This window comes from Pagrus pagrus, assembly GCF_965226575.1.
Source record: "Pagrus pagrus genome assembly, chromosome: 11".
Classification (NCBI taxonomy): domain Eukaryota; kingdom Metazoa; phylum Chordata; class Actinopteri; order Spariformes; family Sparidae; genus Pagrus; species Pagrus pagrus.
Window position 1 is genome coordinate 17,546,847 of NC_140195.1, and position 12,469 is coordinate 17,559,315.

The following is a 12,469-nucleotide window of genomic DNA, read 5'->3' on the forward strand; positions in this document are numbered from 1 at the left end:
CAATTCGATTAAGATATTGCAGATTAGATAAAGCAGAGCCGATATTTGATGAAAATCGCAAGAAGCATGATTTGATAACATCTTCACTTAATCATTTATTTTCTTTGGTGCGGGAATTTATGGCTTAAATATGTGCAGTGGCCAATGCGTCACAGGTCATGTTTACATCCAACAGGCTCTCTGAAGATTATAATTTCACCTGTTTTAAATAATCGCTATCGAGAAACCACCAACATCAATAAAACAGCCGAAAGTCTTGAGAGAAAAATAAACACAAAGTCCATCTCACACTGTTGGTGCAGGCTGGAGCTCCAAACTAGGTCTGCCACATTCAGCTACCTGACAAGGCCTCAGGGTACAGGAAGTCAGAACAATCAACACGGACTGTTCAAGATGAAGTTTTGATTGACACACTGGCTGGTGTACATTAAATGTTGAATGATAACTGCTCCCTTCAGTGCAGATGTCAAATGAAAGGGAGTGATGAATGATAATGAGGTTTTTAAAATGAACTTGGTTCTGCGTCCATCAAATGTGTTAATCTACTGATTCATCTCTCTACCAGAACAAATCAAAATTCAAGATGTCTTAAAAAACTACTTTGAGTTCTGAAACACAAGATTGTATCAAATTAAATCAGTTTAGTATTAACTTGAATTATTTTATTAAACACTCTCTCATTCTTGTTTCCACTGAGGATTAAACATCATTGCAGCATTGTATCTGCTGTAATATATCTCTCTCTGCTCTCTATGATTGAGTTTAGACTACATATTAAATACAGAAACACCAGTGCAGTATAATGCAATCAAACCAAACAATTCAATAAATACAACATCTGTGGTACCTCTAATGTTTGATATGTGTAAGGCTTGGTCAGATGTGTAGATGTAACTGTGTTTATCCTATGAGCAACAGTTTCTGGTGTTTTGCTTAAATTTGATAGTTTTGGGAAGCACTGGCATTAAAGCACATACATAATTGAGCTGTACTCTACTGTTCTGATCCACTTTGGGCAACCTTGGACTAGTGTTTCCACACTATGTGAACAAACCAATACAGTCATGTAGCCAACTGAATGACTCCAAGTGGCTCATCTAAACAATGCAACGTGAGCATGGTGGATGTGGGGTTTGGGCCGTAAAAAAAAATATCTTTAATGTAATGTTGTGTTAAATGTTGCAAATGGAGAAATTCGTAGACTATTTCAAGTCTGGCTATAGTGTATAGTAACAGGACACTTCAAACTTGAGGAAAAAAGATCGCAATTTAGATTGTGGATCATGATTGTGATTGAACAGATTGTGATAATACTTTTTTGGTCAGACTGCCCACCCTTAATCTCAGGGAACAATGGCTGAAGTTGCTAGTGTGAATTTTCCCAAATCCCAGAAAACACCAACATACTTGTGTTGCTTGTGAATTGTCCCTTTTTTCTAACATAACAACCCCACAAACTAATGTAAGTTTATGAAATGCTAACCCTTTAGCCTTGGAAGTAATGCTTGGTTATTAGTACATGCTCATATATGCAGCTTGCGTTGGAAACACACTGTTTGTCCATTGTTTAAACTTTTGCTCTTGTGTTTATGATTCTGAAAAAGCTAAACAAGACACAACCCAAACTCTCTTGACTCATCAATCATAACGGATTTAAAAAGTCAAGTAAATCTTGACATCTAAGATGTCATTCATACAAGATGTCAACCTACTGTGTGAGGTAGCAGAGCCGTATGACTGAACTGAAGTTTACTTAGAGAAAACGGAGGTTGAGGGCATCACTTGTCTCATCTCAACTTCTGAGACTCAGACTTCCTTTAAAGTTGTTGGTGAAAGTACTTGGCTGACTGACTCAGGGCTACACAGTGGCAGCTCCTCCAAAATGAAAAAAAAAAAACAACCTTGTGCTGCAGGTCTAAATAATGAGTGGGAGTGAGAGTTCATTTTTTGGTGAAACTGGGAGTCCTTAATTTAAGTCGTGATACAGTACATGCAGAGAGGGAAGTTTTGCCCCGTGTTTGTCGGTGTTACTTAACTGGGAGGTGAAGTGTTTAAGACGGCTTACAGTAATCAGCATCCTCTGCCTCGGGACATCACACACAATTAGAGCATTCTGCTGCCTCGCTAAATGCCAATTTGGGCTCCAAGGCTGAGCACTAACAAGAGGTCCCTCTCTAATAATGTGTATTCCTGCTTAGGTGTGAGAAATCCTACTGTGCTGATTGTACAAGAACCATTTTTGTCCAGTGAAATGGGGATTTATTAGCTACCATTTTGGTTGCATAAGAGGCCACAAGCCTCCCTCCTCAGCAGCACTGCGCTGTTTTTTCACCTGGCCTTCCCACATTCAGTTGAATAATGACTTTTGGTGTCAAACATAAAATGAAAATCTCCCCTTTTTTCTGCCATGAAAAGGAACATTTTATTTAATATAAAGTGTGGTTGTTAAAGGGTTTTAAGCTCTGTTGATAATAAGGTAATACATTTTAGTCTCCACACCAATAATGAAGACCTCTGGTGCAACAGCAGGCGAGGACAATGGAGGATTTTACTCTGTGGATAAGCTGAGCTGATTTGTTTTGCTCTCGGAGCAGACAGTGTTCATTTCTGTCATCTGCTGAAAAGGTGAGAAAGCACCCCGAAAGCCTCCGAACAAGAGCTGCTGCCCCAATTTAACACGCCCAGTTTGTTAATCTATTCAGCAGCTGAACACAATCTGTCGCCACGCAGATTGCAATCTATAGTCAGCAGTAACCACCACAGTGGAGGTCAGGGCGACTCAGTGTAACATCATATGAATTCCATTATTTGCCTCCCAGCACAAGGTGAAGGGGTGAAAGGTGCAGTGGCCTCGTGACACAGCGGGGGAAAGAGAGAGGAGAATCAGCTGTGATTTGATGTCAAGCACAGAGAACGGGAAAGTGGGATAAAATGCGACTTAACATCATGAGGGGAATAGCAAAGAGGACTGGGCAAATCTTTTGGACTCTGATAGAGAGGGATGTTCTGTTCCTGCAGTGGGGAAATTGAAATGGGCTTGTTATGTCCTCTTGAGAAAGGTTTTTTCTGGTTGGCAGCAGGGAAGGAAGTGAACGCCGTCATGACTTTGAGTTATTTTTGCCTGTAGACCGAGTGAGAAAGTTTCTTTCCGATTGACAGCTTCTTCTAATCTTCTCTTTCTCTGTCAAAACAAGCAATTTCTAGCTTGCAGGTGGTTGATGAGTCCCTCATTTACTTAGAATCACAATAAATCAAACATTGTTACAGTGATTAAAGCCTGCGCAGCAATTCATGTAATCAAAATGTCAACAGCGGTTTCATTACATCAATACACGCTCATAAACTGTAACACATTATAATTTAAAGGTTACAGGGTACAAGGTAATGTATTTGTTATGGTAGAATTTTGTGGTGTAGTTATTTTCTGTTTTATTTTGAAGTTCTGTCCTCTTATGTCATGTTTTGCTTTTTATTTCCTCCCTTTGTCCTTTTCCCGCCATTTTTCTTCTTCACCTGTGTTTCATTTGTTAATTACTCCAGTCTATTAAAGCACTTTGTCAAGTCATCTGTTCTGTTTTGTCATGTATATACACTTATTTATAAACAAATATACATCAACTCATAGTCCAGCTTTTGAATCTGCATATGGATGTAAACAGAAGCAACAAGATGGTGATGATGATGTGGACGGCATCTTCACATCAGATGTTTGACATCTGGGAAACCCTGTCCATCTTCTTTTACTGCGTGTGAGCACCAACCATCGATGTTACAAGCACACCTCTGTTTGTCCAGCTCAATCCGTTGCCCTGAAAGACGGCCCGCCCCTCGAGTGCAACCGCTTGATCCAAGATGTTGTGGTGGAGACAGGTCTTTGTGGGCACAACAGTCTCTAATATCACGTTGTTTGAGTCCCATTTGTCCATTTCCTTTTCCTGCAACTGGATATTAGCCAGGTGCAGCCTTAAAACCAAAATGGATTAGCATGGCTCTTATTCCGACTCTCTTCCTCCCTGGGGCAGTCCGGCTGGTGAGGTTGGATGGTTGAAAGATGCTGCGGGCAATGAACATTTCTACAATTTCCCAGAATAGACAAACCAAGCAGTGGCTCAAGAGACGGCCTTTTGCTTTTTTAGCAGCCACAGCATGAGGTTTGAGGCGAGGGGTATTTTGTTGGTTGCTATGCCACTAAATACTACACACTGGCCCTTCATTGGTATCAGGGTTAGGGTTAACTTTGGGAACACAGTCCAAAGTATACTGGAGCAAACAGATTGAGACACAGAACTTCCATTCAATGACTTACGTTTTGACGTCATGTCGATTCTCATCAGAGTCAAACAATAAGAGCAGCGTAAGAAGTTGAACTCCTTCCTTCGTCCTGGACCTTCAGTGATATTTCATGTTCATAATTATCAACTGAGAGCGGACAGAATTCCCTTAGCTAACAGATGTTATTAGCATTCATTGAAATGCATCACTGGGAGACCTGAGGTATCCAGTGAATAGCACCCAAAAGGTTACACAACATGTCTGCTACAAAAGAAGGAGAAGAAAGGACTGCATGTTGATGACAATGCGGTTTCATGCCTTGCACCTGGTTTCCACTGGTAACAAAACTAAACACATTCTTTGCTCTTGGTTGTTTTGTATATCCATCTGACATTTTCTGCAGCACACTTTTTTGCCCTATTTACTTGCTTTGTGCTCATTCTAACAAAGCTTCAAAGAGCTTAGCACAGGTTGCCTGTAGCTGCCTGCTTTTAACACAAACACCAGCTCCCCTCGCTGAAGCAGAAGGAAGCGGCTTTCTTTTTCCTCTCGGAGAACCACACTCAGGTATTCTGGTGTCCTTTTGAATTAGCTTGTGCACTTTTCATCCGCATTTTTAATCCTAGTGAGGTGAGGGATTATGGATGCTTATCGTTGTATGAAGATCAAGGGGATTAGGGGTATAATCCCATTTGAACCCACATAGAGTTTTGTCAGCCTTGTCTAATTCTGTTCAACTATGATCTGCCCACTGACCCAAACATTTACAGTGGCACAAAGCCAGATTATCTGTCTATCCTCCATCACTATTGGTCTGTAACTCAATTTAAAACTTTGGGATTTGTTTATTTACCCATATTCCCAGGCCAGTGCATTCACTAACCTGTGCAGGCTCACTGAAATCACTGTCATGCGCAGTGAAAATGATCCTATTTTTTGTCCTATTGCACTCCACCTTCCCAGATAATATGTTTTAATTTGCTTATCCGTAGGTGTGAAATTGCAAAGTAACAATCTCCTTAGCATTTATAACACTGCAATCAGATTTGTCTCGTAGGATTATAGGCAGACCCACCCAGCAACAGCTGCAGTGAAAAAAAAAAATCATTTTCTTCTTCTTCTTGGGCTCTCACTCACATTGTTGAGCAGATAGCCCTCCCCACTCTCATATGCGTGACACGTTGCAGCGTTGTTAAATATCAAGACCATTTCTCATCCTAATGACCTAATGTGAACGGCATCAACAATTGCTTCCTTCTCCTTCTTCGGACTTTAATCTCACCAACCACCACCCGCCCCACCTCCGCGCTGATAGGTAGTGGAGGATACAGGCACTGTGAATCACCATTTCCTGACAGCAACTGCCTCTAGATGGGAAATTATAGAGGCCATACATTGGGCCTGAATATCTGTAATATAATATATCATGCCCCAAATGATCTTTGATGCTTGTTTTTAAAGAATAAATAGCTCGAATGTGTTCTCCCTTGGAGAAGAGATAAACCCGGTATCCTCATCGGTATTCTGCAGAACTGCAGTATCAGTAACTTTGGCCAAGTAATTGTAGTGATGCTGAAATATGCTGCTTGATCTCTTTCCATTCAGTTGATCAAACAGGGGATCTGTCAAGGCAGCTTCAGCTAACTCCCTGTTTCAGTGTGAGCATGTAAGAGCATGACAGCATTTCTTCCTTCCATTTCTTTGAGGGTAAAGGAAGCCATTCCGCTACAAGGCCCTGTTTCATTTCTGTCTCTACTTGTTTGTTTTCTGTATGAAGTTTTCTTTGATCCTCTGGGTTTCTGTAAAAGAGGAGGTATCCTCACTGACATGATGCTAATATAACTGTAAATATAAGGCCCGCTGAGGTTTTCCGACAACACCAATACACATCATGGCCTGGCGTTGGATTGGCCGGGACCATATGGTACGGTGTCTGTTGAGTGCCAAGGGACGCCTGTAAGTGACTGTACGAATTACGGAGACTTGTGAATGGTGTCAAGTTTCATATAGCATGTGGTTAGTGTAGTCACCTGCACTGCTTAGATGCTGGAAGCGTCGATATCTTTATCATATCACGTTCATCATTCACTGGAAGCGCAGAGGCCATGGACGATAACAGTGTCATTAGTCTTCTCTGAACAATACCACCTCATCAAATCTATTCATCAGTCTGCACTTCACCCGCTGAATTTAGATACCATTGTTGCTTCTACAAATGATCTGTTCTTTACCATTTTCCTGTAGTTAAATTAAGTAATAGAATTTTATCAGTGCTTTAATTTCTACTCTTCAAATAAACTTGAAGTGGTTAATGCACTCAATTGAAAGAACAATCCATCCATGTGAAGATGAAAGGATCATACAGCCTTACAGCCCCAAACTAAAGTAATAAAATATTTATTTGTGACCTTTCTAAGCCATCATGTAGGTCTGTGTTTTCTGGAATTAAAATTTTATTTTATTTGATTTGTAAATGAAAGACGATATTCACACATCCAACTAACTCAGATGCAGGTCCGTTGGAAAGTGGCACTTCAATCGTAAGAAAAGGAGATCCTGCACAGTGCTCCTGCTCAGCATTATAATTTATTCATGCTAATGACCCTGGACCCTCCCGATGGTACTTATCAACAGGATCTGTCATTAGAAAGCTTCCCATTCATTTCTTTTGCGAGCAGCCGTGCAATGCATTCTTGCAGCAGAGCGTTGCATTTCGAGAGACAGGGCATGGCGTTGCCTGCCCCTCATTTGCCTCAAGTTGAATCCCGGCTACAGATGAAGAACTTAAATCAGGGGCGCCTGGCATGACAGGTCGCCTCTGGAAACTCCTGAAGAATATGAAAACTAAACACTGTCAAGTTAAAATGAAGACAGATTTTACTTCTGCAAGGCTCATTTCTCACATAAAATGTATTCAGAGCTGTTTTTGTCATTTAAGAGACAGTTTCCATTTTCCATCAGAGTATTTCCAATCATTCAACAGTGATCTTAAATAGAAAATGCTCAATGGGTCAATTCTTCTCCTTCGTGATTGTCTTTCACATTATAACCAACACCAAAGAAAAATGTCACTCAACAGAGAAGTACACGTAAGCAAGTGAGATACACTAACTAATAATCAAGTCTATTCACAAGAATATGTAGAGAAATTACATTACAGTAGTCTGGCTAAATTATAAGATTGTTGAAAGTGTTGGCCAAAGGTTGTGATAGAAGAGTTCAAGTGATCCTCCTCTCATGCAACATGCCTTTTAGACTTTGATACTACTTGTGGGAGTAGAGGAGCGGGATCACCAAAAACATAAGCGACACATTTTGATAAGGGTTTAACAAGCCTGTGTTCACTTCCTCTTGGCTTTTCCAATACTGTGAAAACTCAGACTTTGTGACAGCAAATGATGTAGACTTAAGCCATGCTTACTACCCAGAATGCATTATGTGGTGTGAGTACCTAATATCAGTTGACATTAACACACTTTTTTTTTACATTCTGTGAGGTTCTGTTCAGAAAATTTGCTATAAATGTGGTCTCCTCATTGACATGAATTAGTACGTACGTGAGCTAAAACAACTACAATGCACAGAGAGTTAACAAACAACTCTTTTGTGATTAATCATCAAATATGATTTGTGTTTGCATTAGACAAGCTACTCAATTAAAATCTCCCACTCTCTTCTTACCCTGCTCCTTGTTAAGTGCTGCTGAACTAATAACACTTGACAAACTCATACTTCTCAGTATACATCTTAGTTATCAATTTGTTATGTTAAGATATGACAACTTGATAATGGCACACATTGCTGGATAGTTTGAATGCTATCTGCTTGTTTTAATATGTAACACTTCTGCATTAAAGTGTCTTAAAATGACCTTTGTTGTAGTTATAGTTAAGTTTGAGTTATGTGCTGACAGTATTACAAATATTTGAAACAATGTTCAAACCCAGAGAAATCCAAGTTTTACTCAAGGTAATGATGGCATTTTGTGACAAAATTGAAATGGTAAACGGACTTTACCTTTATAACACGTGCCACTTTGACACAATCACACACACATCCATATACTGATGGCAGAGATTTGTGGACGACCCACTCTACGTACCTGAGCCACAGCTGCTCAGAAAAGAGGAAGAAACATTTCACATTATGCTCGTTGATGTAACCTGAAGCACTGATGCTGTCATGTCGTTTTGTTGACATGAGTTGGGTAGCCGAGGATTATGCGACTGTTAAACATCACAAAATACCCTAATGGTGTATGACTGTAGTAATTTGAATATTCAAATGTTTGAGTAGCAGCAGAATCAGTGGAGACAAATATGACACACATTTACATGACCAACTGATTAAAGCCCGTCAGCTCCTCACAGCAGTCAGACTGCACGCCTTGTTCATTGCAGATACTACAGCAAAGAGGACCACAGCAGTGCATTGCACATAATTTCATCATCAAAGCCTTTTCCCCACTGAGGAACCCGAAGTGAATGAGTGTTGAGCGAATGAGGCCTCTCGATGCCGGACGCTTCACACCACTAGCAGTTACATTTCAGCGCAGAAGCCAAGAACTGGGCGAAAGACTGTCAGTATGGGCAATAAAAATGAACTCATGTACCTCAGATAAATGACAGTATTTATCCATTCAGTGCTTGCTTGCTCTTCAAGTTAACTAGTCATTGTCAGAGGAAATGCCACACTCAATAATGCATGCCTAATTTAAAAGAGCGTTGCCCTTTTGGTACTTGCTCCCGACTCAGCAGCAGAGATTAGAGCAGGGTGGTGCATCTTAACGTGTCTGCAGCTGATATTTTAGCAATCACTGGACCTCATTTCCCAGTTTGAAAGGAGTGCTGGTCATTATTCTGACCGGAGAGAGATAACTTGACCTGCAGAGTGTGCAGGGTTTACTGGCGTCGTTGGTGAGGGGTTTATTGGCATTTTGTGGTGTCGTCAAACTGCACGGTGGCGACTCGGAGTGAAACATAAATAATTCAAGGACAGTTAATTCACCTTGAGATTGGTCTCCATGGAGCTTTGAAGATAGAGAATGAAGTGTGCCGGCCCTCTCCAACCGCGACAGCTTTATTTTACATTTTGTCTCTGATAGTTCTCCTGCACTCACTGGTGGATGTGCAGCATTTGCAGTCGGATACTTTTGGTCAGTGGATTTATATTGCGGTATTGATCAAAGCTGACACATCAGGGGCTACAGCTGCTTTTATGGAGCATTGCTTTGCTTGTATTGTGGGTCTTGGAAACCTGAGAGAGGCCAGTAAAGGTTAATGGAAGCATCCTGCACCATATCTCCTTAAATCACCTCAAACACTTCCTGCACAGGCTGATAAGAAAGAAGAAACCACGCTCTATCTCTTAATAGGTGCCCTGGCATTAGCGGTACTGTACGTTCAGCTATTGCAGGTTCATGCTTTAGATTATCTTTGTAAATAATGCAAGCTTCTGCTACCGTGGTCAAAGGCTGCTGATCAGCAGTATGCAGCATTATTACTGCCATTCAGAACTGTCACAGCTTGATGAGGACCCGCAGCAAGTCTGACCTTCTAATGATTGTCCTCCAGCTAAGGCCACAGCAGGACTCTCATGTTATCTCCTTCTTTATCCAGACAGATGACAGGAGTGTCCGCAGTTGGAGTGCTGCCGTATGATTGAAAAGCAGATATTGCTCTGAGTTGAGTGGAATTGCGTTGGCGAGATTAGATATAAAAAAAAGCTCATTTTGTACCCTTTCAGATAATATTTAGGAGAAACTCTGGAGCAGTGTTGTCTCTATTTTTGTTTGCGCCTTTGGATTGGCAAGCTACCGAAGCGGAGATGCGTGGAAACACAGACACGCAGGAAAACCTCTCGTTCACTATGCCATGTCTTGATCATCTGCTGGAGTGGGAATCAGCAGTAAACAACTGCAGACCTGCAGAGCTTTAAAGTCTCAGTGCACTGCTGGCAAACAGGGATCAGAGGAGTTTTGTGTCTCAGCAGTTCTATTCCACATTGTACTAAAACACTCAAGAGTCAGTATTTATAACTTGCTTTTGATTCAGTTACAGTGGTGAAACAAAATTATGTGCTCATTAAAGCTGTCAAACCGTCACTCTAATGTCCCTTTGTCATTCTTTTAATGCATAATTCGATTAAAGCTTTAATTTTACGTAAAATATGCTTGTTTTATCAGCCTGGGTTTAAAAGTATGACTGCAGCTGTTTGAATGTTAATTAATGTTAATGTTAATTAACAGTTTTTATTTCTCGGCGGCGAGAAATAAAACTGTTGAGTAAAAGTTGAAGGCTTCAGGTGTCCCCCCTGGACTCACCAACCAAGTTAAAGCTGCTGATAAATAACTCCTCTACAGTTTTCACCCCCATCAACCTTTAAGAAATTTACATCAGAGTTGTGTCCAGTTTATTGGCTCTATTGCAGTCAGAGTGAATGATACCTATTTGTTTTCACAGTGGCATACCTGGGAAGAAATGTGGGACCATCGTATTGTCGGCGGAGGAGCTGGGAAACTGCAGAGTAAGTCTGAACCGTTCCAACCAGAATATGTTTTTAATTTGCTCACAAAGTAGGTTTCATAATAAATGTTTTGCAATGTTCACCCATCTAGTTTGAAATGGGCCCTTTAACAACGGTACATTAGACTTTAATTGAACATTATTATTTACTGTAGCTGATGGCATGTCACTGTGAAATTGTATGTGACACTCGGTAGGGAAATGGTGCATGTTGTTAAAGTCACGTAATGTTTAGCAGTGTTCACAAGCCCGCTGAAGTGAAGTGGGATGTTTAATAGCCCTGACTTCAGTGAGATATATTACATCATAACTGTTTGCCATTAAACCAGTATGATACACCATGTCACTATGCAATTATGTTTGTCATTTGGAAATTGTGTACATAGTAACTGTGCTGTAATCTGAATGGCGATTTAATAGCCCGCCTCCATTCCAATCGCTAAAACAGGCATTTCTACCACGAGTCCGCATTAATAACTTGTGTCCACTAATGCCCATTGGCTTTCTCTCCGCACTGCCAAATGAAGATAGTAAATAATCACATTATACTGCTGCCAGTGGAGCAGGAGAAAGTAGAAAGACTTATTGGCCTGAACAACTGGCCTCCCTCAGAGGCTATAAAGCAAGCCATTGAGCTGTAACTATTCCATCCATGTTTTTTATGATATCCTAATGAATGTAAGCATCTAATGATTCAAAGCCTTGTGTCTTGGAGTCATACATGTTGAGTAAAAAGCTCCTAGTTTAACAGCCTGCTTTCTTTTTTGTAAACTCACTAATGGCATCATGCATTTCGTGACAAATAAACAGCCTCAGGTGAGAGTGAGACAGATGAGTCATACTGACAATAAAACTGCCATGATAACCATTACTGATTTGGTCCTGGCTGCATTGAAGTGCCAGTGCTCACAGTCACTAAAGGGCTGCTGTGAGTCATCAGGTGCATTGGATCTGCGGTGATAGGAGTTAGCATAATCACTGCAAAGCACCACTTCACGAAGCGATTTTGTAATATAAATGCAAATGATGATCACTGGTACAAATGACCATTTCCTTTCTCCCAGACTCAATTAGAGAGACACAGCCTTGACATGTCACTCTGGACCTGCTCTGTTTACGCAGAGTCTGACCCTGAATGGAAATACCTCAGGTTTGAGTAAAGAGCAGAGAAAGAGAAAAGGCATATTATAGCTGAATAGTCTGACAATCCTGCTGTCAGTAGTCCCACAACTGTGAATTATAGCAGTTTGGAATTGCTACCATCCATCTGGTTGGTGTTTATTCTGTAATCCACCTGCAACCAATAAATGGAGGCAGCAAGGTTGCTGTTTCGCCTGAGGTAAACTCCTGTTTGGGGAAACTGAAACCAGCAGAGTGGGCATTGACTGGGGAAGTACTGCAGGGACTTTTAACCAAGAAGCAGGGTTGCTCTCACCTTGGTGGAGGATTTCCCAGCTATCATTAAACAGAGCAACAGCCTCTGCTTGGATCAAAGGCTTCCTCTTGGCTGTCGTTATCTCGGGCACATATGACATGCTGAGCAGCGGCTGGCTGACCCTCAGATCCTCCTCACAGTCCAGTCACAGCTCTGGCTGATTTATATCGAAGTAAACCGCACTACATATGGCTACATATTTACATATGACAGCAGCAAACCACAAACAGAGTCAGCC

General features: G+C 41.0%; 1 protein-coding gene across 2 annotated transcripts in view; it reads left to right on the plus strand.

The window, feature by feature from the left end:
• The window catches only part of cpne5a (copine Va), a 77,986-nt gene that overhangs the window by 28,160 nt on the left and 37,357 nt on the right, over positions 1 to 12,469 (plus strand). For both annotated transcript variants that reach the window (XM_084366636.1, XM_084366635.1), the window contains one exon: positions 10,734 to 10,797. In XM_084366636.1, the coding sequence (XP_084222762.1) occupies positions 10,734 to 10,797 (64 nt within the window). The remainder of the gene's footprint in view (positions 1 to 10,733; positions 10,798 to 12,469) is intronic.